The 27,195-nt window shown below is 40.6% G+C and overlaps 1 protein-coding gene across 1 annotated transcript in view; it reads right to left on the reverse strand.

The window, feature by feature from the left end:
* Positions 1-23,305, reverse strand: part of FAM13C (family with sequence similarity 13, member C) — a 56,357-nt gene extending 33,052 nt beyond the window's left edge. The window contains exons 1-4 of the mRNA XM_010567892.1: positions 23,244-23,305; positions 18,273-18,329; positions 16,308-16,506; positions 8,107-8,228 (exon numbers count right to left, since the gene is read on the reverse strand). Coding sequence (XP_010566194.1) covers positions 8,107-8,228; positions 16,308-16,506; positions 18,273-18,329; positions 23,244-23,305 — 440 coding nt within the window. The remainder of the gene's footprint in view (positions 1-8,106; positions 8,229-16,307; positions 16,507-18,272; positions 18,330-23,243) is intronic.
* Positions 23,306-27,195: the final 3,890 nt, after the last annotated feature.

A 27,195-nucleotide genomic window follows, 5' to 3' on the forward strand; every position in this document is an offset into this window, starting at 1 on the left:
GAAGCATGATCAGCTCTCAGTATCCTGGTGAGCTAATAGGGTTAAAGCCACGAAAAAGCTCAAACATATGTTTAAATCTAAGCACAATTTATCCCACATGCTTGAAGTCAGGAACAAGAGTTTTCCTGTATCAGAGCCATAAAGAATAAATCTTTCCATATTTGAATTTGATGGTATTTCAGGGTCCCAATCTTCAACTTTCTGCTTAAGTTCAGTTTTGCAAATCTCACAAAGACCCAAGGGACTGTCATGAGGAGCTGGAAATCCTTTGAGTAAGAGAGATGTCAACATTTTCTAATGACTGACACTTTGCAGCCATCAGAGATGTCCATACCTTCGGTTTTCCCTCAGTATATTACTGCTTCTCCACATGGAAATAGGAAAGGAATGTCCCAGACCAGCAAGGGGAAAATCTCTTCCCTCTGGCTATGGCTGAGATGTCTGTGCCCCATCCAGGCAGATGTGGTCGTGTTCTAAGGCTCCACACACCTACCAGCTTCAGGATTAGTTACAAATTCAGTCTACCAAGGAATGAAACTGAAGCCTAAAAAAACTTCCCATGGATTAGGTGAGCAACCTGAATAGCCTCATACCACAGGTCTGTCCTTCCCCCAAAGCAAACAGGGGTTTTCACACTCAACTTCAAAGCCTGACATGGGTGTATCACAAGTTGACTCGCAACTCGGCTGAAGCAAGACAACTATTGCTGTCTCAGAGAATGAGATTTCTCATTGCTGAAAAGGTGGCCATGTTTGCTGGCCCCTGTGAGACTCACTCACAAACGTGGTCAAAACTAACACAAACCCCAGATTTCCTTTGGGCAAAATAATTCATATTTTTCAACCTATTGTGCTCAGTCATCCCAGCAAAACCAAATAGTTTTAAAAGTCTCTAGAGGCCTCAAAAACAGTACAGACAAATGCACAGGCCTTTGTTGTAGTTCTTCATAGATTTATGAGGCATTTAAAGACTGAAATGATGGATATGCCACTTTCCTTACCAAAACAGGCACATTAGATAGCTACACCAAGGTGAACAAGCACTTGCCTCCAAACAGGATCCAAGGTGTGCAATTCACATAGGAACAAAAATGACTCATTTTGGTGGTGGTACATCTAGCACCAGAACGGGAGGTCTCACAGGCCAGCCAGCCTGTATCTTGAGATACACAGGTACATGATCAGAAGCGAGTGATTTCTGGAGATACTTCGGCAGAAAGGTGCCTTGGCTGACTGTTGTACAAGCACCTATCTACGTCTCTATGTAGGTCTCCACATATATATTCTCTCCGCCATCTCAAAAATGAATAGCAAATGTCTCCATAATGTGAAGAGAACAGAAGGAAAATAGAATTACAGAAGCAAAAAGGTTAATGCCTAACAACCCATTTCTAGCTTTTAGGCAGCAGAGAGGGCAGTATGAGGCAGCAGAAAAGAGTTAAAACTGAGAAAAAGCATGGGGAGAGCAAAAGGACTAATTTAATAAGAAAGAGTGAAATATTTATAGTTTGGTTTAATAACATGTAAGGAAGAACCTGCAAGGCTACAAAGAGCTGAAGAATTAACTCACTAATGAAGAAAAAAATATTTAGAGTGATTTATTGCATTGAACTAGACCTAGACATAAAGGAAAGGAAGAAAAGGACACATGTCAGATTTGTACACTTCTGGTATTCATTTGGATGACTCCTTTCAGGGTGTGTAACACACAGCAAATGTGAACTCTCCTTAAGAAAAAGAAAACAAAAAACTAAATGCTAGCAGCAGTTCTTACAAGTGCTATACGAAGTTCTACATACTTCACAGCTGTATCATTCATGAGTCTTGCACTCTGGAGAGTGAAAGGTTTACAGCACCTTTGAAGTACCACCTCTCTCTTATTCAGGTCGATGCTCTTGTCTGCTGTTTTAGGGATGCAGAAGTCTTGCATTTTACTGTTTCTTTTTCACTAAAATTACTGGAGTAAGATGCTCTTAGTTTTGCATTCTTAGGATTCTGGAGACACTGAAATCATTAAGGTGAGTAAAACCATTTTTGTGTGAAGACCATTTACATTAATAGTCATCTATGTATGCTGAGCTGATCTTTATACAGAGAGTTTCGGGGTGTGCTTTTTTTTTCACCAAGATTAACTGCTCTCCTACGCAAATGCAGGTTATCTGATTGTCACCAGGCAACAAAGGGCTTACAGTTTAATAACTATGGGTTGGATCCTACTCTCATTAAAAGTCAATCACAAAATATCCATTAACTTCAAAAGCAGCAGGAACAAGCCCTAATTTTCCATCTGTGCTGAGTACAGAAAAAAAAAAAAAACCCAGCTATTTTAAGCTTTAGCTGAAATTTTGAATAATTGCAGGCAACCCTTATTTTGTATAATTTACATCATGTAAAATAATGAAAATGGAATTCTCTCCATGGCTACTACTCAAATATATGTTATATCATTCTTTATAAAATATGAAAGGCCTGATCTCTCACTTTCCCCATAGACTGTGGCTTTGGTAGAATTACTCTGTTCTGCATGGCACAGATGACAAGGATGCAACCCAGTAACATGTACATTTGAAGCTTGTGGGCATAACAAAAGAAAAAAGAAAATCTAAATACTGATTATCATAACAGAGCTCCTACCAGACTTCAAGGGAAAGATCAATTTGCATGAGCAGTGTGCTGTTTAAAAAACAGACCAGAACATGTGAATTATTGAATTATGCATGATATCACTTCTAAACTTGCATAAAATTCAAATAAAACCACATAATTTTAAAAACCAGGAAAAATGTTTAAAGATAACCTAAGAAAATTCACTTCTTATTTCCCAGACTAAACCCAGAAAGGAGCATTACATTCTGCAATTTGCAAGTCTCAATCCAGTTCAACCCTGGGTTGCATTAACCTTATCCTCAGGAGACTTATGTGTTTATGCATCACAATGCCACACGTGCTCAGTGTCTTGGGCCAGTTAATGCCTTAGTGATGCCAGGATAAATCCTGGCAAGCAAACCACACACTGTGCTGTGGGATGAAACCCCTTTTCCAGATTCACTTCCAGTCTACCCTGGCCCAATACTCCTTCCCTGTCTCCAGTCCAGCAATCGGTTTTACACTTCCCGCTGTGAGGGTGGCCTACCAGGTTAGCAGCTCAGAAAGGGTACTCTCAGTACCGCATCAGAGCACTGATTCAGCCTCTCCAGAGGTTACATCACACAAGTTCACAGAAAGGCAGACCCTACAACCAATACACCTCAAAAAGCTCAAGCTTGTTTTCCTCAAGGGAAAAAAAAGCTCCTTTCTGAGACCTCCACAGAAGGCAAAAAGCATTATGAAATTCAAACATAGTCACTACTCGAATACAGGGCTGCACATGAAGGCTTCAAAAGCATGCCTGTGACTCCTTACAAAGCAATACAGAACTGCAACAGGCTTTTATATGAACATGAAGTGCACGCTTGCAATGAAAGAAACACCACCATTAAGGGCCTAGGCTGTTTAGAAACATCCTAGGCTACTCCTTGGGCACTCCCTGAATGCTGGAATAAGCAGCCAGCCAGCCAGCCAGTGTACCAGTGCCTGTCTCATCAATCACAGCAGTTACGTAAAGGCTGCCTGTGGACAGCCACACTTGTTTTTCTTATTATGAGTGCCTCTTGTACTCACCAGGCACAGTTCTTGCTTGGGCTACAGTAAGGTGCTTGCTTTTTTTTTGCCCCTCTGTCCTCTCCCCATACCCCCTTTTTTCTTTCTTTTTTTGTTTTTTCTTTCTCTTTAAGTGTATTCCAACCCAAGAGCTTGCTCAGGGTTTTTCCATGCCTTGGTACAAGAAGTATCAATGGAACCATAAACACCAATATTTTAATATCAAGATTTCTGAAGAAACTCTTCTCAAGATTTGGTCAGTCATTTCCCAGCAAAGCAATGTTTCATCAGCATATCCAGATTTGCTGACAGAGAGCTATTTGCAGACACATACTGGTCGTGATGAATTTTCACCAGGTCTGAGGCAGGACTCAGAGGGAATCTGGCTAAGTTTTCTCCCTGCTCACCTGGCCGCCTGTGCAGGAACGCAGTCTCATAAGCTCTGGCTCACCCGCGCGGGTCCGCCATATGGCGCGGGGACATCAGCACTTCTGCAGCTTCCCTGCTCCCTCCCACGCATTCCTGAGTTGTAGCTGTTCAGCAGAAAGCGTGGAAGCTATGAGAGTCCCCACCTGAACTGCATTCTCAAAAGCTACTTGCCTTGAAAACTTCAATACTGAAAGCCTTGCTAGAGCTTGGTCTCCCTCAGAGGAGCACAGAAACCCTGGGAGACACTGACTGAGCTCAAGATCCAGGGCAGCCCTGGGTTCCCGACATTTCCATTGTTCCTTGGAGAACAGTCATAGGTCTGACAGCAACTGCTGCCCTACAGCCTCTGCAGAAATTAGGACCAGCTGAGTCCTACTGAATGAAGCCACTCCCATTTTATTTGGGGAATGGGGAAGAGGGGGAACTTTCTGGAATTTTTCTTTGGCAGAAAACTTAACCCCAAAGTGTAGTTCCCACACTGACTTGGAATGCAACCTTCTCTGAAACAGCAACGTTCCCACCACCCAGGAGTCCCAGGTTTCAGCCCCCTATCTGGGTAACAAGCATCTGAAGAAAACACCATCCTCTATTCAGGTAACTGCATACACAGCTCAAAGGCAATCGACATCAGTTTTGCTGATTGCCTTTTAGAAAGCAATCAGTAGAAGCAGCTTTTTGTAATCATATGTATTGTTCCATACTGGCTTTCCTATTCCCTGTTAAAAAAAGGCAATTGTCTTTATTGTAGCATTTGTTCCTGGGGCCTGCATATAACTTTTATCTCTGAAAGGTGTGGATTATATTACACTCTTACCCAAACCCAACTACACACAATGACTAGCGCAGTATTCAATGTAATCCCTAGCAACAGTATTAGAAATTCCTGTTCTTTTAATAAAATGTCAAGGGTTCCTTCCATGCAGATGGCATTTCATATTCTAAATTGATGCTGATGTTCATAAATCATGCATGATAAACACCTCTTGAAATTAAAATCCTTGATTCACAGGTCAGGTATAGCTTAGCCAAGACTACGACAGTATTCCCTCATTCTTCTGACTGTAAACCTCTTCACCAAGTCTATTCTTTTCTTTCTTTCAAATCCCGCTAAAACTCTTCCTTCACTGTTTCAGTGGTTATCATAAAATGAAAGTACGCCCCCCAAAAACAACCAACACATGAGAGTTGCATTTCTGTAGATTGTTTCACTTATATTTCCCGTTCTGTTCTCCTCTGTCACGTACCTATTTATGAACATCCCTTGTTAGGTTACCCTGAATTTAGATCACTCTGCTTATCAGGGACTGTACTGAAAAGTTTTTCGTATCTCAGTAGTTTTAATCCATATTTAGACAAATGAAAGCTATCCTGGTTTTAGCTGCCCCACGCTCACCAAAACAGATTAAAAAAAAAACCAAACTCTGCACAGTTCAGAGGCATTTAGACCTTTAAACTCCAATGAGACTAATGACAGAGCTATAGCAGTCTGCAGAAACTAAATTAAAGCAGTAGTAACAACAAGCCACATTAGAAATAATCAACCTTGCTTCTTAGTATAAGAAAGAAATAAATCCTTCTTCTCCTATCCTCCCCACACACATCTGATAGACAGAGGAGCCTGCCTAGTGGCACCCCAGCAGCAGTGTGGCCATATCCTCTTCTCCAAAAGACCAGAATGCTTTTGGTCTATGAGTTAGGGATCCTAGGCAGATGTAGTGTTTCAAAGCATTGCTAACTTTACCAGTAACCTAGCAAAAACAGGTTGGAAGATAGTGAAACTCAAGTTTTATGGGGCTAGCAGATGTGTCCTGTCAAAATCTAGCGATGATTGCTGCCTGCTGCCAAGACTGAATACTTAACCTTTGCCATGTCCCAGAGCAGAGAAGGCAGAAAACAAGGCAAGATGTTATACCCTGGCAGCTATGTTTCACAGCCTGTTGCACAAAGCCAGTTCTGTGATCCTGATGCAGTAGCCAGCGATCTGTATGAGACATGGGCATGTAATTGCTCTGGCCCCATCAAAGATGACTGACAGCAGAGGGATGGGGCAAGCTGCTGGTGACCCTTAAGAGAAGTCACCAGACACCGTGACCCTCAAACTGAAAGTGGTATTTTCAGCATATGTAATTCAAGGTCCCCTGCCTCAGCTGGGTGGTGGGAATGTTTTTTCCAAGGACAGTTAAGACAGTTAAAGTAAATAAAGTGTGTGTGTGAGGCCAGGGACAATGCGTTAATGCCTGTTTACACCATGTTTGAAGTTCCTTATTTCAGAGTAAAGTTGCCTCCATTTTGTTGTAATATAATCAAACTAAGACATGGCCAGAGTTGAGATTTGATCTCTGTGCTTTCACAGCTCTTGGCACAGTAAATCCAGGTACCATTATTTAACAGACTTAGCACTTGTCAATAGCAGGCTTCCTAAGGAGCTACCCTGGTGTTAAACAGGAGTAAAAAGCATAGTGAACAATGGTTTAATACCAGGCAAACTTAAAAGGCCAAAGTGTTGAAGTGGACCTGGACACTTTGCTGTGGTTGCTGTTTTATTCACGCACACTCTGCTCTGGTTCTTATCTTTAAAGTCCACGTTTCTTTCATCATGTTCCTTTCATCAATCACAATTAACCAATGTTATTTCATTATCTACCCATACACAGACCTCCTACCAGAAAAGCCACTAGGTAAGTCTAACTCTCTGATACCAAACTCACTATGCTCCTCTTTACAAGAAATCCATGTGATTTTTTCCTAGCTTAAAGAATGCCAGAAAAAGAGAAGGCAGGCTTCCTAGGCTGGGGCTAATTAGAAATACTTTCTGAGATGCAGCGTCTCAATTGCACATACAAGCATTGGAGGGTGAAAGCAGCTCTTTGTGAAAGCTAATTAAATGCTCGGTCATTCTGCTAAAGCTTCCTTTGAGAGCACAAATTAATTTCATTTACAATGTTGCCTACTAAAAGCTGTGGTGAAGGCAACCAGTTCATTTCACGTAAAGCACCAAAGTGCCATTGGATGGCAACTGTCACTACTAACCTAATCCTGACTTGAAACCTTGGAGGCAATGAGCTCTGTATGTCAACTCGCTGTGCCCTGACCCACTGAGCATCCTTGGGATGCAGAGCTGATGCACCGGTCCCTCCAAAGCAAGCCAGTGCCTCTGCCACACAGCACCACGGCTGTCATGCACCCCGAGACAGAGAACAGCGCAGAGACCTGGCTCACCTGCCTGAAACTCTATGTGCACAGCAAAGCAGGGCCAAACCAGCACCTAAGCATTGGAAATTTGTAAAGTAGTGCCCCAAAAATTGACGGCCGTGAAGAGCATGATCTTATTTACACATTCCAAGCCTGCCAGTAAGAGCTAAATCTTATCCTTAGGACACACCTTCACTGGTAGATTGGGTCAGTTGGGCGAGTTGAAACCCCATTTTTAGCCTTTTGCACAGCCATAAAGAATTGGAGGAGGAGCACAACCATGAAGGATTGGAGGAGGAACTGTGACTTCCAGTAGCTACCAGAGCTGAGTTACTTCGTCATCAGCTGAATTACCTGCCATGGAGACTCGGCTAACACCTGACCTTAACACCCTGTACCCTTCACAACGTTGGAACAAGCGCAGTTACCACAGCATGCAGGGTCTAAACTATACATAAATGCATACCCATGCTAAAATCAGGTGTGCGGGTTCCCATTCCCATTTCTCAGTGAGAATACAGCTGTGAGAAAGAGTGAGGCAAGTCAGCACTGGGGGAAAAAGAAAAAAAGTGCCAGGATATTTTTGAAACTTGGCATAGAGGAATTGAAGTTTCTGAACTGAGGATGTTCTTCTTGCTTGAAATGTAGGGGATTTAAAGAATGATGAAATTAGCATTCTTATCTTCATCCCTTTCACTTTCTCCAAACAGTTTTAGCCATATAAATACAGAATACAACTGCCACTGAGAGCCAGGAGTCTGAATATTTTATACAAAAGGCAGCAAATGAATTAGCCTTTCCTACAGTCAATCAAGAGTGAAATGCGCTGTCTTATCCCAAGGCTTACCTTGGTTGAAATCTCACTACTGCCTCCTGGTATCTTAAAGCCACGTTCTGTGCGTAGTCATTATCTGAGGATCCAGCCTTCCCCTGCCACTCTGAAAGGCCTGGCAATGCACTTTCCAGCTCCTGCACAAAGCAAAAAAAAAAGTTGAATGCCCTGTCAGTACCAATCAGGCTTAGCTGAAAATTTTGCTTTAAGAAAAAAAGAGCTCCATGAGACTGGATGCGAATTGTGGTTCTTTGTTATTTTTTGGTAATAATCTGGAAACAACTGGAAAACACAGACTAGAAAAGGTTCTAAACAAAGCAGTATCTTCTTTCACTGCAAAACATTTTTTGAAACCAAAGCAGACTGTAACCCATTTTCTGTTTATTACTTAGATAACAGATATCAGCTTCTGAGCTAAGAGGTGCTATACACAAAGTTCAATTTTTTTTTGCTTAGGTATACACTCACATTTCATTTGAAATTATTTACTGACATGTCAGTAATATTTTATTATTTGGGCATCATCAGAAAAAAATTCGGCTGACAAAAGCAAATGCAGTTCACTTAAGATTTGTAAGGTTTAACCAGTTTCCTTTTTGCTTTTGCTTTTTCCCTTCCCTAGCATATGCATAGCTTTATGCATAGAGTATTACTGCAGAAGAAGTGAAAGGCAGTGAGGAAAAAAGTCATATCAGCCAACCTGCCACACAGAAAAAAAAAAAAAGCCAATTTAGTCCAACAAATTGAGGACGGGAATGGGAATTAGAAAGGTATGCATTTTACTCCAAGCTTTCAAAAACCAGTTGTAGGGCTGTGACAAGACATGTTCAGCACATCTTAATTTCCTTACCTATAAATTGGGCTATAATATTTCCCTTGCATTGCAAAGGGGTAAGTTAATGAAGTTCTTTGAAAATGTGATAATTAAAGTGGGATTTTTTTCCTACTTCTTTATTAGCTTTTATCATCCAATATTTTATTCTAACAGTTTAAAAAATTAAAATACAATGTGCTTTGCAAAAGAATAGTGTTCACTTCCCCTGGTAAAGCAATGAATCTGATTCTGCTAAGTTTCAAAGCTTAGCTGGAAGCATGGAAGCTTGGATAGGTCTGTTTGGATTGGAATTTGGAGGGCTGAGGTCCTTCTACATTTACAAAAACAGTGGCTGCTTTTACTTCCTTCTTAGTCTGTTCCATCTTTACTGATTATAGAACCATAGAATGGTTTGGGTTGGAAGGGACCTTAAAGACCATTTAGTTCCCACTCCCTCGCCATGGGCAGGGACACCTTCCACTAGACCAGGTTGCTCAAAGCCCCATCCAACCTGGCCTTGAACACTGCCAGGGATGGGGCCATCCACAACTTCTCTGGTATGAATGAAGCTTGTTTAGAGATACATTGTATTGAAAAAACCTAAATAACACTTTCATAAAATTGCCAACTTTACAAAAAGCTTTAAATTTAAGAAAGTTGCCCAAATGGTCTCCTCTCAGGAGAAATGTTCAGTGCCTACTTCTCAAAATTAATGATGGAGGACTAAGGAATCCTGTAAAAAAAAAAACAAAACCACAAAACAAAACAAAAAACCCCCAAACTGGTAAAAATTAATAAAATGTCTGATCACTAGCATTTTACTTCCTCTCCATGATGACATTTTAACTACGGGATATTTGTTGTATAAATGAACGTTAATTCCTCCTACTTAGTCTACAAAGTGAGTATAAAAAGAGTGTTGAAATCTACCTCTAGAAAGAGACAGCTGTCACCTTCACGATGGAAGCTGCTCAGGAGGAAGCAGCCATGGGCTAGCTCTAACACACACATCCAGCCCATGGGGTACGTCCACGCTGCATTTATGAAGTGTAGACCTGCCCTGGGACTGAAAGTACCTTCCCTGCCAGTTGAAGAGACCTCTGCTAACATTAAATTAGTTTGCTTTTTTATCAGCCACTGCAGTAGAACTGACCCGGCAGAAGTTAATCAAGCCTTCCAATCATACTGACTACCCACAAGGGGCAAATTTCCAAAACAGACCTCCAAAACAGAGGCTGTCTTTTTTTCAGACTAGATGTTACAATGCCCTAGTGATGTCAGGGCAAAAGGAGTGAAAGCTTCACTCAACTGACTAACGTTACTCTCTTGTTACCCTTTGTCTCCTTCAGAGCCTTCTAGGACAGATGTCTCCTCCTCTCCCCATGCCTATCTAATAAAGTTTAGCGTTGAATGAATGATATTTTATCCAAAAATGGTAATAAAAATTCAGGTGGCAAATGGACAGCAGTTTTTTGCAGCTGTTCTAGTTTTTCCATCACTATCTTAATGTTATTTTCCCTTAGTTATATAAAAATGATCATATGCTCTTGGGGGCTAAACAGGTCAACATAACAGTTTTTACTAAAGTTCAAGGTAGAAGTGGATCGAACCAGTTCAGCTTATTTTATTTGCCAAGAAATCTTCAGAGGTTTGATGGTCTCTAGGTAGAACAGGCATTTTCCTCATTTGTGCTTTGAATCTCTTACAAGGACTGGGTTACATTTTGCTAGGTATTGGACATGACAGAAAATAGAAAGAATAACACTATATTCTCTGAAAAGTGTAACTTCTATAATGGCAACAGCAAAGCTGGAAGAAAGAATTCTGCATCATCACAGTGATGCATACTGAAAATATTCTTTCTCAAAGAGATTCTAGCTTTTTATGCCATCATATGACAATACGGAGTTTCAGGATACAATAAAATACCGAAAGAGGCAACAGCCATTGACTTATACCAGTTGAAGACCTTGTCTAGGATTCTTGCAACAGCCTCAACCTTTATGCTTAGATGTGCTTAGCTCCAGAAGTTGACCACAAAAGCTGTTAGTACCGGTAAAAAGAAAACTTCGGGTGCTACGTAAATGAGTGAAACGTGCATTTCAAGCTAAGCAAGCCTATCTTTTGGCTGAAGCCTTCTTGGTGTTGTACTATTTAAGTTAATCAGTCAAAGAAAGTCAGTCCAGTTAAGGTGCAAAACCAAACCCCTGTTAAAATGGTAAACTTGCTTCAGCAAAAGCCTCTTCCGCAACAAATACCATTCTCCAATATCAGCAGAAAGAATGTGGCAATTCAAGATGCTTTCTGCTAGATGAAAGGGAAAGCTGAGGACAAGAATACATGCTGGTAATAAGTGCTTAGGTGCAGGCTTGATATCTAAGGACTTGGGTGGGTTTGGGTTGTTTTTTCTTTTCTTTTTTTTTTTTCTTTGTTTTTGTTCATAAGTTACGTCATTAAAGAGTAACCCTAGGGAAACACCCTTGATGGAACCTCTGTTTCTTAAGAGCAATGAAATCCATTCCTGATGTGTCAAAGGCATCTAACAGCATAGTGGTGTCTTCTATTGTATTTTTGTTTCTTCTTCACTACAGAGAGTGAGGCTTCTACAATGAGGCTGCATCTGGTAAGCAGTCTGTGAAGAGGGAAATCTCCAGGCATTGCTGAGAGGTCTCAGTGCTGCATAATCACTACCATGATATTTGCTTTGTACACAAAATAAGACATGTCTTTGGAAGCAGCCAAAAATTACCATCATGGATACACATGTTGAGATAAATAAGCTTCTGTTTCACAAGCTAAAATTTTTTCAAAATCTATTTCCCTCAACAAAATCACAGCATGTCATAACCCATCTCTGTCAGAGCACCTGAATTACAGTACAAGCACACAAACCTTTTCTGTGTTTACACAGCCAGAAAGGGCCTTGCATCCTTCATATGCTTTATCCAACACACAAACACTTCCATCTCTTTGAATGCAAGCACCATCCAAATATTGTACCAGAATTTGGGACCACAGCCCTGGCATACCTCTTGGCGCTGTGTCAATATAAGAAATAGCCAGTACTGAAGTCCTGAGCAGAAGTGCCTCCTACCCCTCCTAAAAATGCCAGTACAAGAAAATAAGCAGGTACATTTAATGCACTGTGAATTGAACAGATTTAACCCACAATGGGAGGTATGGTTTAAACATAAACAGAGTCTGCCTAAAAACTGAAGTGGAACTTGCAGACTGCCTGACATGTTCATGTGTTTGTGTAGCTCATGTGTTAATATCGGCTCTGTTTTTTTGATTCCTGTGCATTTAAAACCACAATTTTAATGTCAAAGTACTGGAAGTTCTTTGAAATCCATGCAATTTCCCCACTTAATTTATACTCAAAAATACAAAATTTCACACAGCAGTTTTCAGCATTCCCATCTCTAGGTATTGATCATCAAGCCACAACTTCACTTTCATAGTCATTTACCTTGATAATATGACTTTAAAACTGAACTTTTACTGTCTCTACCTATTAGCTAGCATATTTAGTGTCATTTTATAAGTATGTCTTAGTATCAATAAGGAATTTGAGGATGACTCATTTAATAATCTATATTCATGACTGTGCATCAAAGGTGAGTGACAGGATTAGGCAAAGAAAGCAGACTTTCCATTCCTCACCATCTGTTCTCACACCGACTCCCTGGAGTATGTTCTGAACATATGCTTCCTCACCTCTTAAAGTCAGATAAATCCTAATTAATTTGATTTTCTATAGATTAACATTGCAGAATTGCTAAAGAAGCTCATGAAACCATAGGAAAGATGAAACCAAGTAGCTGAAGTACAGCTGTGTAATCACATTCCAGCAGCCTGCCTCTCTTCCCATACTTTGGAAAGGTTAGAGCTGCCCCCATACCCAGCTCTTGCCCGCAAAAGAAATAACTGCATGCAATATCCAAGGTACAGCTTTACCGTAGTGACATTTTATCAGCTGATAAGTGGTCGAGTGAAGTCACTTGGTACTGCACTTTTATTAGACTTGGTCCTGTTAATCACCACTGTAAATTTAATAATCTTTTCTTCATTAAGACCTAGGGTACATGACCACAGTACTAGTGTCAAAAAAAATCAGAGGCACAGGAATCACATTTCAGCAGACTGAGAACCTTGTGAAGCTCAGAATCCCAAAGTTGGCCATCTTTCCTCTACTTGAACACAGCAGTCTCTTCCCTCTCAGTGACCTCTCTACAATGGAAATCCCCTGGATTCTCACTAGTAGAAAGGCACACAAAATTGGTTCCCAGCCAAACAGACTTAATCCTTCCAACACATGCAGCAAACTTTTTTATGTCCCAATAGCCTATTCTGATTTTAAAGGGACGATTTTCTGAAAAAACAACTCATGGGCTTATAACACATAGGGATGAGTAACAAATATTTCCTTGGCTTACCAGAGCAACACCTTTAGAAGAGATACTGTCACTGCAATATTGTCACTGCTTCTTTCTGATGCCACAGAGATGTCAGGTTGGGGAAGTGAGGAGACCATTGAAAAAGCACTCTATCAATAAACTCAGGAAAACGAGGATGAACAGTTTAATCACCATGTGCAGTGCATCACGCATTTCTTTCATAAATGCATGCACTCAGATATTGCTGTTTGTCAGCTCAACATCAGCTGCTTGTAAGTACATCATTTATCTCTTTGAGTGGCTTGGTGGCAAGGTGTTTCACAAAAGGAAAGTATATGCAGTTGGACAGTGTTTCAAAGCATCAGTCTGGCCCACTTTTCCAGAAAATAACAACCTGCCATACACATATAAACAACAGCTACTAGAAAGAACACAGCAGCACTTTGCTTTTGGCTTCAAAATGGAGAGAAGAAATTGTTACCAATTCACAACTAGGGCTCCTAACACAGACAGCTGCAACAGGGTTTGGGAGGTCATAAGACACCAAGGATCCCAATGAGAACCCCCACACAGAAACAAACCCTTCACAGAGCTCTTCTGCAAGCAGAGCCTTGTCTTTCATAGGCACTGTTAACAAAGCCAGGAGCAAGATGCTTGCTTCTTTAAGAACAAAAGCCCTTGAGGTAGCTGAAGATGCAGCAAGGCAAGCACTCAGGGTTAAGGAGCACGCATATCCTTACTAATAAGAATGAAGGCTATGCAAAATGAAGGGCTTGGCAGATGCTTTCTCCAAAACAGTTTCCTTATGCAAACCATTCCAAGAGGCAAACTCTTTCCTCTACAGCAAGCACCACTGAACTCAGTGTACATATAGGATATCCATCAAAAAGTCTTTCACGGTACTAGGATACAATCCCCTCTAAGAATGAGTGGAGTTCCTGTTATGGAGGGGTGTTTGCTTTGTGTTTATCTTGAATTTTACACTCAAAGCTCTACACTAGCTCTAATCCCTCAAGTACTCCCATCAAATTAAAACTGAGATAAAATGGTGCCTACACACCTTACCTCTTCCAGTATGCCAGAGATGGGGGCAATGGGTAGTGTGGGGGCCCAGGACCTCTTTTGTCTTTCCTAATTCAAGCCCTTGAGTCATGTGAAAATTATGTGCCTGACACTGTTTTTCCTTCCAGAGCCTGCATATCTAAGTTGCACTGGTATTTTATGGCAGTCTAATTATATGCTCAGAAAGTTTCCCATGAAAGAATATCAACATTTTCAGTTAACCACTTCAGGCCATGTAAAATACCATAGCGCAGCAAATCTGTGCTGTGTTAGCTTTCATTGGGTGAGAGATACAGGCACAAAATACACAGGAAGCAGGCAGACAGGAGACTTGGAAGCAGCTGAAAGAGCAACAGATGATCTATGAGACAGATCTTGCCCTGTTTATGACTTCTTCCTCTTCCTGATACGCCTCCACTTGCTCTTTACAGGGCAAAATTTCCTATCATTTTTCTTATCTGCTGATAAAAATGTACACCTCATCTCCCTTCAGCCTAAATAATATTTCCTAGTAATGTAATACAGTTGCAAATAATCAGCAGTTACTACTTCATCTCAGGGATGAACCCCAGAAAAACATGCAAGAAGATTAGGGCAAAAGTTGACACTGATATTCTGAAAGAGACTGTGATAATAGCATTGGGATGGCATTTGCTTTTAATTTTTATTCTGGGATTCAAAAGAATATTCCTCACTTAGAAGGTAAGACATACCATCCAAAATGTACAATTCCCAGTCTACATTTGAAAAAATGGACCAAAATAATTCCTGGTCTATGATGGGTTCAAAGCACTTCAGAAAGCGCTCTGCAAATTTCTATCCATAAACAAGAAGGGAGGAGAGACAGAAAGTAGCCAAACACACTATACATCAAAGAGGAGATGTAAATACAGACATCTGTATTTACAGATGTCAGGCCTTGTGCCTACTGCAGGCTGACAATCTACCAACATTAATATCAACTATCTTGGTTATGAGACTATTTCTAGCTGAGGGGTTAAACCTGGACCAGAGCTCTATCCCTTACACTGCACGAGACATGACTTGGGAAGCACCGGGGAAGAACGGAGGCACTTCCAGCAGCTGCTGGGAGGTGCTAACTCTGGACTCTCCATAGCAAGGTACCTCCACAGACAGCAGAGAAAGCTTGTTCATTTCTAGTCTTCTTTTATAACCTTTAGAAAAGTTACAGTTCTGCTCCCCTCTGCAAAACCCGGAAAGCCTGTGAGCAAGAGCACCGGTACCAGAATCTGGAATAGATTTATTATTTAAAGATGAGAAAAATCAGAAAGTAAGATAAAGGGGAAGTAGGAAATCTCTCAATTGACAGCCAAAATACCAGCGCAAGAGATCCTCGGTAAAATAAACAAAACGGAAAAAGTCTAATCAAGTGCTGCAACTACCAAATTGTTCATATTTGGCACAAGGAGTCACAGAAAATCTAAAGAGAGATATTTGCACATGCTCTTGTCCTGGTTTTGGCTGGGACAGAGTTAATTTTCTTCCTAGTAGCTGGTACAGTGCTGTGTTTTGAATTTAGTATGAGAATAATGTCGATAACACGCTGATGTTTTAGCTGTTGCTAAATAGCGCTTACCCTAAGTCAAGGATTTTTCAGTTTCCCATGCTCTGCAAGTGAGCAGGTGTACGAGAAGCTGGGAGGGAGCATGGCCAGCACAGCTGACCCGAATTAGCCAAAGGGACAGCTCTCCACTCACTTTTGATAGCAGTTGCAACACACCCCTCTCTGCAATTCTAGCTGAAAGAAATTGTCTGTCACTACAGGAGGGTTCCAGGACTCCAGGTCCCTGAAAGTCACGGTGGATTATTGTGGGGCCTCAGTCACATCATGGATTACCAGGAAGTCCCACTTTGTATTTCAAAAGGTGTGTTTGCTCAGATGCAGTGCCGTAAACCTACCCTTGGTAAGTTTACTTCTTTACCTGACTTTCCTCATGGCTTTTTCCATTTTCTAGCTTTGCAATGGGCTTAGGTTTTCTTAGCTTTAAGTTGCCCATTTCAGGCTTCAGAGCGTAGTCAATTACAGCTTGCTGCTTGTGCTGCTGAGTGTCTCGCAAAGGCAGCTGCCTTTCCTCTAAGACAGTAGCGTTGTCCGGATAATTTTCTTTGTTATCATCATCTCTGTAAGAAAATAAAATTGAAATGCATCAGGCAGGACTTCAGACACCTGTCAAAACATTATGAAGGAAGAACAGCAACAAGTTCTTAGCTATTCATGGCATTTTCATTTTACCAAGTTGAGTAGTCTACACATCAAACACTGCATATGTTAGTAACGTGAATCTGAAAGGCTACTGTTTATTGTCAAATCACAAGCTAAACTACGGTTAGTATTATTACACATTCAACTGTGGAGCCATTTAAATAAGACTAGTTTTAGAGGCACTCTTTGGCTTCAGCCCTATAGTTCATATTCCCCAAATAAAATCTGAAACTATCTTTTTCATGCAGAAGACCCTTCCCCATCCAAGGATTCACACTAGGTTATAGCTCACAAAAATGTTGTCACCTACAATAATTCCTCCCTATAGTCACACTTCCCTTCTGACAGTCTCTGGTTTTGAGGGCTTTCGGACAAAGTGAGAGAGGTAGGCATACAAAGTAGGGTTTGAACAGCCAGAGATGTGTTTGGGTGGAAGGGACAAGTATCATGTTCTCTCAGTTTGGAGAAAAGGTCCTCCTGTATAACAGCATATCTGGTGGTTTAAACAGACACTGTTGCTCACGGATGCTCAGTTAACCACTGAACCTGGGACAGATATCTTCAATCTCCACCTAGCCTACAGAGAGCAACCTGTCCTAAGAAGACCTTGCTAGTCTTACGCACGCCCAGTCAATCCAACCTTAGACCAGCCTAATGCCTTCCAACTGGGAGCATCTCCCTGGTACCATTAAGAAAGCTACTGCCATGCCAAATGCAAGGCTGCCTGCTTAGTTGGCAAGATGAGCAGATCAGCATTACTGCTTCAAAATCCTTGGCTGTTGCTTAGTCTGCAGGTGGAATTTCAGATGTTAGCTTCAGCTGGTAAAATCCTAATAGTTAGCTGAGAGAGAACTGCTCTCCTGGTGTGAAACTTCCACAGCTGAGGGAGTCAAGGATTATTGAATTAATCCCCCCTGAGTTTTTTTAGAAAGTGTAACTTGCTGATTCAGCATTTTCTCCTAAGGATTCTGAGCTGCCAAACTCACTTTCCATCTGTGGCCCATCAGCATCCAGATGGATGCTCACAGGATGCCTATGGAGTTAAATACCACTGCTGCCCATGTCTTCTGCAAGCATGCTCCAAGGCAGTTGTTATAGTTACAGGGCAGAGTACTTTATATCCTATGGGCATTTCAACAATGTGCAGAAGTGTTGCTAATTTTAAGGTATCATCTGATTTAAAAATGTTTCTGAAAGGTTAAGTTACATCCTCTAGCAATCAACACATACTAACATAGCCATGAGAGAGACATGCCTCAAGAATACTTCAGTTAAATTACAATTTGAAGGATTTTTTTTCACAGAGACACTCATCAATGAGAGTATCCTTGAACAGTTGCAAAACTCCACTTACTACTACTTTGTACCAGCTGCTGTACAGTAAAATTCAATGTATTATCATCAGAGCTGCATCTGAACGAAAGTAATATGATGTGAATTAAGAACACAGACCATAATATATCTACTCATATAACAACAACAGTAATTAATCTTAATATTGTTTACACAAAAGTATACAAGACAAATATGCATTTCCCAGAGATACTAATAGCCTTAGTAGGTAATACCCCATAAATTCTGCATCCCCTTGAGCATAAAGGTTTCTTTCTAATGGTTTAACAGAAGCACACTGACAGCTTTTTTTGTTGCCAATGGATTTCAGACAAAATTTGTAGTAGAATACCTGGGGCTGGAACTGCCTGCTTGGTCTTCATGTACAGAGTCTGAATCCCCATCACACCTTGAAAATGGATACAAAATAGTTGCTGATTTTCTGCCAGCTGCAGAAATCTAGCTTTTAATAACATGACGGTGCAGCTCAAAGTATAAACACATTTCTCCTTCTTACACCTTAGTTGGGGTCATTTAATGCCATAGCTGCTCCATGATAGTCTAAATCTCAGAGGAGGAAAAGGTTTTGAAGATGTTAAGTGTATGCAATTCGGTATATCATTTTCAGCCAGATGGAAATAATGATGAAAAAGAATTCAGACATTACCATAAAAATTACAGGAAAATTACAAGAAAATCTGTATTTTAATTGCTTATAGTATACTTCACATTAAAAAAAAAAAATTAGAAACTATTAGCTAAGTGTGTTTTTCTCCTAGACTCACAAAAGTATTAACTATAGTAGAGCGGTCATTCTTTGTGCAGCAGGAAAAAGAATCCCCAAATAAATTATAAAGTGATCATTAGTCTTACAAAGTGAACTAGCAGAATTTTTTAAGATGCCTGAAGAATCATAATCAATTACATCCCCTTAAGTTACGAACAACAGAATTGTCATAAGGCTGCCTAATCAAAAGAGAAGTCTGGATAAATATTCTAGAGACTCAGTGTTGAACACTCTATTGTACAGCATGGCTGAACTTGGAGGAATTATATAACTGCAGAGCCTGTGAGCAGTCTTTCTTCAAATAAACATACATATATATGCATGCACTCTTAACAAATATGCATACACCCTTTCTAGGTATTATTTTGGGGGAAAATCGGGGCGCTCTCCTCACCCTCTCCTCACCCTCTGTTCATACTCACAGGGCACAGACACTAAGCAGGCCTGGATCACTTGAAGTCTGCTGGCAGAGGAATCTCTTCATTATGGGGGAAGCAGCCTGTACTTCCGCTGACTTGTTAAATTTTCAGAAGAGCTGCCCCGCTTAGGACAGAGCACATTAAGTGATAAATCCATAGCTCTGCATTGCAATTTGATGGCAAGGTTTTTAATGTATTCCTCTTTCCCACCAGTCTTCTGCTAGTTTCTTTATCAAAAGCCAGACTGCAGCAGAAAATATTTAAAGGGACACTCAAGTGTTTACACTTCCTGAATACATTAGCATATGGATGAAAGCATTTGCTGCTCTCAACTGGAACACACAACTACAGTTGCAGAACCCCCCAGTCACACAATATTCCTGCAATGGGTGCAGTTCTCCCCACAAGGCAAAGTGGGATGACAAATGGAAGACAGGGGTTAATGTATAAAATGGATAAATTCACTGTAGAAGTCTAGTTGCCTCTGCCTCCTGATGCCAGTCTCCTCTGGTCTATCACGAATTACCTTATGGGTGTCTGACACCAGCAAGGAGTGAGGATAGGACATACTGGGAGTATGAAGAAGGAAGCCCAGTATGGAAAACATGATGGAAAATTTCAGAGGGAGAAAAACACAGCAAGGAATTACACTGTGAGGAGACAGTGCCAAGGTCAGAGCTGGATGGACAGAGCTCCCAGCACAGACATGAGATTAAGGTAAGAGGCCACCAGGCATGCTGTGTACCATGGGCCAATCCACAGTCAACAAAGGCCAGGGACCCCCTAAAGGGACAAACTCTCCCTCCTGCGTGTGCCACGGGAAGAGGAGGTAGGAGGAGGCAGCTCTGCTACTGGCTTCACTCACCCCCTCCTCTCACCAGTCACCACACTTGGCAACCTTCAGTCCTGAAAGACCATTTTGGCAACTGGGAACACTCTCTGGAGGAACAATGGATGACTGAGCACAGGTGGTTCATCAGTCAAGTCTATCCCTGCATACTTGTGTGCATACTCCTTAACTTGGGGCAGCACCCTGGGCATTGCTTTCCCTGAGGTGGCTGTAACAAGGTGATCTTGAGAAGTAGAGATCCTAACTTAGCATCCAGCAACTGATAAAAGTCATAAAACAAGACAGAACTTATAAGCAACATAAGTGAGCATGACAAAATGTATTCAAATAACCAGATAGCGGTAAATAGAAAATATAAGCAATCATGAATCAGAGAAGACCATGTCCATCATGTAATAAAAAGATTGTCGGGAAGTTGAGAAGCAACACACTCTGAAATCATTAACATAAATTTTTCTCTTTGTAAGAATAAATATTAACCAAGGAAGCTCACTCACACAAGACAGTGCTTGAGGCTAAGACCATAGCAGGACCTTTAAAAAGACGAATTCATGATATAATGCAAATATCCATCATTAAAGCACAGAATGTTTTTACCTTAGCTTCTTTAAGAAATGCAGCTTGTGTGTTCGTGCCACCTGCCTGCACATATCAACACAGACATGCACACTCCTCTCAGCAGTAACTTGTAAATCTTTTTGTCCAATTTTAGCTGTATTTAGCAGACAGAGGGGTATTCAAGAGTTTGATAAGTTTTGTGATAGCTTGTGTCCACGTAGTAGAGCAAGTTCCCACCAACCCAAAAACTGCAGCAGCACCTCACTCATTCCTAAAACATCAGAGAATACGCCAGAGCAGCTTCAATTCATAAATCCATACGGCTTGAAGCTTACCTTGGGCAGGAAGTATGTCTTTTGCCAAAACCAGTGATGTGAATCCTTTTCCTTCAGTGCCCAATCTAACGACTGACTGATGGATATGTCTCTTAAAAGTTAAGTACATCCTTATGGCATGGGCCAGAATCAGGTCAGAGATGAGGGTCCCAGTCTAGATGGACTGCTGCTCTGACTCTTTATAGTACAGCCTCTTTAGGTTTCTTCAAAGGATCTCTGGTTTAATGGGATTAGTTTTTTTAACTTTCTTCCATTTTCACCTTTCCATAGGAGCCATTTCAGTACAACTTGAAAACTGCTCCCTTTTGTTGACTTGACCTTTAAGATGTTCACATGAACAACTTCTATACCAGGCTGCACGCATGGTTTGCTGGAAGCTTAGCAGCCCTGGGCATTTGCCTTGCCTGGAGAAATGTTCCTGAAAGTATTGTATCACTGATTTTATATCATTCAGGAAGCCCTGATTTTCCCTTTGCTGCAAATAGAGACAGAAATTGTCAAATGAGAATGCCTAAAGTTGCATGGCAAGCTCTCTCTTTATTCTGCAAAATAAAAGTAACCTATTTTCAGATAAGGCCAGCACAAACAACTAGTGCTGAAATCAGTAAGAATTGTGTATCCTCAGCAGTTCTCAAAAACAGGCTTTGGGGGGAGGCTCTAAACAGGATTTAGGGAAACCAACTCTGGAAACCAGGTTTGTTCATTTGGACAATGCTTTTCAGATGTCATTTTTCACTTGCTTTGTTTTCTAAAAGCATGTTTCTACTTCCATGTTGGAAAGATAAGATTAAAAATTAAAGCCCCTGAAACAGAACCAACAACAGCCTAAATGAGGGAGAGTCACCCTTCAGGCAATGCCTGGCCCAGCCCCAGCTCTGCCACGCTGCTGCCTCTCAGCTCGACACAGCACAGCACCGTCTGCACCCCTCTGCCTTTCCCCAGGGGCAACGCTGGCACTACGCAGTCAGCTTTTATGCCATCCTGGCCCTTGTCTTAATAGTCACATGAAGCACCGTAGAGAAAGGCCACCTTCAGGTCCTAGAAACCTTAAGGGTGAGGCAGGCACAGGGGCCGCTCCAGGGGAATCTCTACGGGAAACGATGGATGTACTTAGGAACGGAGAAAAGAGAAGGAGAAGAAAATATGAAAAATGTACTATCTGTTATCTGGTTATTCTTCTGTGAAGGGGAAGCATCCCAGAATTTTACAGACCACAATTCATCACTTAACTAATAGGGACACAGGAAAATAATAAAAAATTACTTAATGATTTATTAGCTTCTGTTAAATCTTCCCATATCTGCCACAATCACACAAAAAGCATGACTAAGTTAAAATATTAAATAAAGCAAGGCAGCGTAAGCAAATAAAGCAAAGCAATGTAAGAGAGGGAAATTACTTGGATCCCTATGAAATGTTACTTTTCCCATAGTGATTTTGACAGCACTTAGGGATGGCTCAGACGATTACAGCTTGGCCTGCTTTCAGAAATGTATCCTGTCCCCACAACACTTAGGCAAACAGCTCACTGGCCAGCTAGGGTTTTTTAAATTATGAGCATTTTAGCAGTGTAAAACTCACCTAATACACAAACAAATCTATAAATCATTTCCTTCCTGAGAAACTGCTTGGCACTTTACTGCTGAAGAATCTTCCTTAAAAGGTTTTGAAACAATTGAAAGCATGCAAAGTAATAGAGAACACCAAAATTGAAGTGTTTTAGACTGAAATAAAAAAAAGACCATTTCATTTGCAATAGTTCCTAAAGCCTTTGCCTTTCTAACTTTCTAATGTTCTCCCTTGTCCTGTTCTGTTGTCTCTGTAAAACAACAACAAAAAAATCAACATATATATCCTTATGTTCATGATATATATGAAAGGCCTTCTAATGAGTTTATGAAATTGATTACAAAGAAATGACGGATTCAGTATTTGTCTAAATAATGTATAGTTATTTTTTTCAAAATATTTGCAAATAATTTTTTTTTCTACTAATGCTTGCAGGAAGTACAGACCATGTGTTCTTAGAAAACTGACATACTTGTGTTTGTCAAGATCATCAGTACCAGAAATGAGCAATATTTTCACAAGAGATTTATCCTACACTGAAAATCATGCATTTAAACATATGTGATGTGCATCAATCATCTATTCTTCCAGAAAGGTATTTCACTGCTAAATGGTCACAGAGCATGTAAAGGCAGCTGTTTCATGCAATCCTTCCTATACAGTCAATAATAGATCACGGAAAACTGAATCAAATATATGACAGATAGCTTGGGACTTCTCACATACTACTTACAATTATTGTCTACCGTAACTAAAGTCATCATTCTTAATTGAAAATAAGGACATCTTTAAAGTGTTCACTTACTCTGCTAAAGCTGTCGTGTTGAAGGAATTATCCTGAATGCTGAAACAGAAACAAGAAAACATCAGATAAGTCAGCAAGGCAGGCAGGCTCCCTGTCTCCTTCTCAGTTGTAGGAACATGCACAAACATGGCATTGCAAGGCAAGTCTCTGTGTGTTAGCTCTACATGCACGACTGTACCTTCGGCTGCTCTGCACATGCTCATAATCAAGAAACCATAGGGATTAGTCCTACAACACCCACAAAGCCCATCCAGCAGCGTTTTGAATTAATACAGGGATGCAGGTAGTCTGTGAGGCTCAGAAAGGGATCTTATTCTTTTATAACCGTAACAGCGCTGCTAATAAAAGCTTAGATTTACAAACAAGTATTTGGCATTCTGTCCTTTAAACGTTTGCTCTATGTAATTGGCTCATCAAACACAGTTGTTTTTATTACTTAAATAGGGTTGCTCAGCTAAGATCTCTGGAGGTTTTTTCTTCTTGCTTAGTGGTCTCTTACACACTCAGCTCATGGCCAAACCCCAGGGGAATCTATGAAAAAATGATCTAGCAGAAAGGACAGTTCAAGTAGCAAAAGGTTATTAAGCTACCAGCAAGCAATAGATGAAACCATTCCTGTGAAAGGAATAGGCTGCTGTGCTCCTGCAACAACATGCTTCAGACCTGAGATAATATATTCAGTAACGGTCAACTCAGGATACCATAAACTGCTGTTTTTGAGGTAGTGGTGGAATTCCCCCTTGAAAAACACCTCTCAAATCCAGTAAATATATTGTTGGATCATCCTGAAATCTTACAGTGGCAGAAAAAGAATTAAAAAAAATTAAAAAATCACACTGCTACATGCCAGAGCTGGGATTTTTTTGTGTGTGTGTTTGGGTGGGGGAGGAGAAGGCAATGCAGACAACAGCATCTTATGAACACTCCTGTTTGTGATAATGGCACCTCGTAGACGACAGCACCAAGCGGAGCAGGGATACAGAGAGGTGCAGCATCCTCCTCCCCGCAGCAGCCTGTGCCGCTGCGTGGTGTTGACACACATTTCCCAGGCAGCAGCAGCCAGGAGCCACAGCCGTGACAATTTCCCTTCTTTCACCAACTGCACTAATAGCGTATCTTATCTTCATCTCTTCCCAGCCTTCCTATCTGCTTGCACACACTATTTTACTCTTTTCATTCCCATATTTGTATATATATGTCAATTTATATAATGGCACAAATTACCTGGGGATCAGAATATCACAGCCAGTCTATAGGGACTTCTGCCCTACAGAGCAGAGGTTTTGTGAGAGAAGGGTGAACGGACAAGCTAAATTTCATGGTTAGCATTTAAATCTTGCCTTAGACCTAAAACTTCAAATTTTTTCTCCTCCTGTTTCCATTTTTTGAGGGTCTGACCATACAAATATAAATTTCATTATTGTTTTTCTTTTTACAGGAGAGCACCTAAACAAAAGGTATGCTTCTGGCTGTTGTGGCAATTAAAAACTCAATTTACGTGTTCAAAAAGTAGCGGGCCATTTAAAAAATCTGCTATTATTATTAATAAATATATTCCAGAATGCTTAAGTGCTTGGCTTTTGATTTTTAATGGCTAGACTAGGTTTACAGCCAGCATTTCAAGTGTGTAACAGAGGAATCACAACTTTTTATCACATAATCACTTTGATAAGCATCACAGCTTGGTTAAAGTAGAGCTGAAAGAGACTGGGTATTTATCCCCATTCCCCCACACACACCCACACAAGAAGAAGAGTGAACACAGAATGCTTTTGTACACATGACTTCTCCATTTCTACGTGCAAAAGTTAAGGTCAAATTCTCTGCTAAGGCATGCCCTGTGCAAATATACTGCAGGGCTTTGTTGTTATTACTAGTAACAGAGTATGATTGAAGTTCAGCTTGTAAAACAGGGACGCTTTGCACTGAGAACAAGTTTAAAACGTCATAGTTTTTCCATTGTTTGAACTTCAGTTCTATACAGCTGTTGCTAAATCTCTTCTAGGCAAGCACTTTACATTTATTTCAGGTCACTCACAAACTTCCATTTGTTTTAAAGATGGTGCTTGACCAGTGTTATTGCACAGTCTCTTCTTGTGAGGTTGTGAAATCATTCAACGAAAAACCAAATTTCATGTAAATCACAATAGTATTAATAAATACATGAAAGTAAAGGCCAGCTAAACCCAGGATGCTGTTTCAGAGCTAATCTCCCAGTTAGATAGATGAAGCCATCATGCGCCTGGGGGAACCTGAGAGAGGAACTACAATAGACTCACAATAACTTTACTTCTCTTCGTTTCCTCCCAGAATAAAGTAATTTCTCTTGAGCAGCAAAAGCTTATTTCACCAATGATGTTGGCTTGGGCCTATCAGCGGACCCCACTCCCTTTCACCTGCTTCCTATTCACGTGCTCTGGGTGAGACCAGAGCAGGCAAAGAGCCCCTGGCCTTACCCCACCTTACAAGGGAGAGCCAAAGATGCTTGAACCTGCATCTCTGTTTCTCCTCTAAGTCCCAGGCCCAGGGAAAACATGATACTGCTGTTACCTCCTTATTTTCAGTAATGATGTTAAAGTCAGTTAGGCCTGCAATGCTATACAACATCACTCTTCAACATACCGAAATTCTCAGTGCCAGATATATTTCATCACCACATTCAGATGACATGTCAGGTCTCCCATCATCCGGAAGTCCCGATGAAAATAATGCTACGCCTGTCTGTGAAGTAAGCTTTGGGCTTCACCACTGAGTAGCAGATATACTTTTAAGGACTTCATATTTTGAAGTCACTAAAATACATCTTTCTGAAATTCTGAAAATAAAGGCTTTTAAATCAGTTTTTCCTTCTTTATGCTGAACAGTTTAAATGATTCATATTTTTTGCAATATCATATCTATGGAAAGACACTTCTCTGTTAAAGAGCTTCCCATTTTACACTCAGGTTTTTTCTTACCCTCTTTTGCCAAATGTTTATCAAGCCAACATAAATATCACATGCAGCTCTCAGTTGACAACAAAAACGTTGGAGAACTCCAAAGAAAACATCCACATATATTTTGGAGATACCAGGATTCAGAACTATGTTACTGTTCACTTCTGAAAATTTGACTAAGACATTGCCTACTTATGGCTGACAAATAGACTGGCATAGAAATTCCATTCTTTATTTGGTTTGTATCATCAAGAGAATTACTGCTAGGTCAGGAGAAAGATTGAAACAGGAATCACTTAGTCCCCAGCTCAGTTTTGCACGTAATAGAGACACATGCCCAATATAAATGATAAGTTCATAAGCCTAGAACAGCATTAGTTGGCACTATAAACATGTATCAGGCAGTTAATGCTTTACAAAGACAGTATGGTCTAGTTGCAGAAGACTGAAAAAGAAGAGAGAGGTAGTGAGACAAAAGTGGGCAGAAGTAGTTCTGGCTTCAGGAGAACAGGAGTGCAACAATCAAGACCAAAAGGCCAGAAAAAAAGGAGGAATAGTGAAGCTTGCCAAGCTACAGTTGTCTAAATGGTCACATACACACACACCCCCCTGCAGACTTTATGGCAGCTTGGTTTCACCTGCAGAACAGAACCTTTGCCTCATTTTCCAGAATTTGCTCATCTCAGTAAATGACTGTGTTCTCTTAAGGGCATTTCTGACTGAAGTAAATAATGAGGCCCTTTCAGCCTTAACTACAGAATAATGAAGAATTTGTATTGGGAAATAAACTGTATGTTTAGAGGGAGAATTACATATTTACAAAGAACTCTAAACTCTCTAAGGTTCTGGGAAAGTTAGTATTTCTGCATTTAATATCTACTATCTAATGACAAATTCAGTGGAATCCTGTAGGGTGTGATTAACATTTATTGCAAGACTATTTTCTTTATTATTAGTTGTTATTCCACAGAGTCCAAAGTGCTTGTGCTGAAATTACTGCATAGAGGCAATTACAT

Source organism: Haliaeetus leucocephalus, unplaced genomic scaffold (genome assembly GCF_000737465.1).
Source record: "Haliaeetus leucocephalus isolate CR32 unplaced genomic scaffold, Haliaeetus_leucocephalus-4.0 Scaffold229, whole genome shotgun sequence".
Lineage (NCBI taxonomy): Eukaryota > Metazoa > Chordata > Aves > Accipitriformes > Accipitridae > Haliaeetus > Haliaeetus leucocephalus.